General features: G+C 64.6%; 1 protein-coding gene across 1 annotated transcript in view; it reads left to right on the top strand.

The window, feature by feature from the left end:
- Positions 1-219, top strand: part of CSF3R (colony stimulating factor 3 receptor) — a 4,564-nt gene extending 4,345 nt beyond the window's left edge. The window contains exon 12 of the mRNA XM_017736120.1: positions 30-219. Within this exon, the coding sequence (XP_017591609.1) occupies positions 30-207 (178 nt within the window). The 3' untranslated portion in view covers positions 208-219. The remainder of the gene's footprint in view (positions 1-29) is intronic.
- Positions 220-297: the final 78 nt, after the last annotated feature.

Below are 297 nucleotides of genomic sequence, written 5' to 3'. Positions count from 1 at the left end.
GGGGGGGGGAGATGGGAGGGGACCCGCAGACCCTGGTCCTGCCCTGGCCTCATGGCACAGCACAGCTGGCAGTGCCCACTGCAGTTCCCTGTGACCCTGTCCCACTTCCCAGATGACACTGAGATCCAGTTCCTCTTCCTGACCCTGGGGCTGATCTTTGTCCTGTTCATGGTGCTGCTCATCTGCTTCCAGAAGAACGAGCGGTGAGTAGCAGAGCCCCGCCCCACGCTGGGCTGCCGGTGGGACAGGGTGGTCTGCGGGAGTGCTGACATCCCTCCAGGAGCCTGGCGGGAGCCA

Source organism: Corvus brachyrhynchos, unplaced genomic scaffold (genome assembly GCF_000691975.1).
Source record: "Corvus brachyrhynchos isolate BGI_N302 unplaced genomic scaffold, ASM69197v1 scaffold65, whole genome shotgun sequence".
Classification (NCBI taxonomy): Eukaryota; Metazoa; Chordata; class Aves; order Passeriformes; family Corvidae; genus Corvus; species Corvus brachyrhynchos.
Note: the sequence above shows the minus strand (reverse complement) of the source record. Positions and strands in the feature narration are given on the sequence as shown.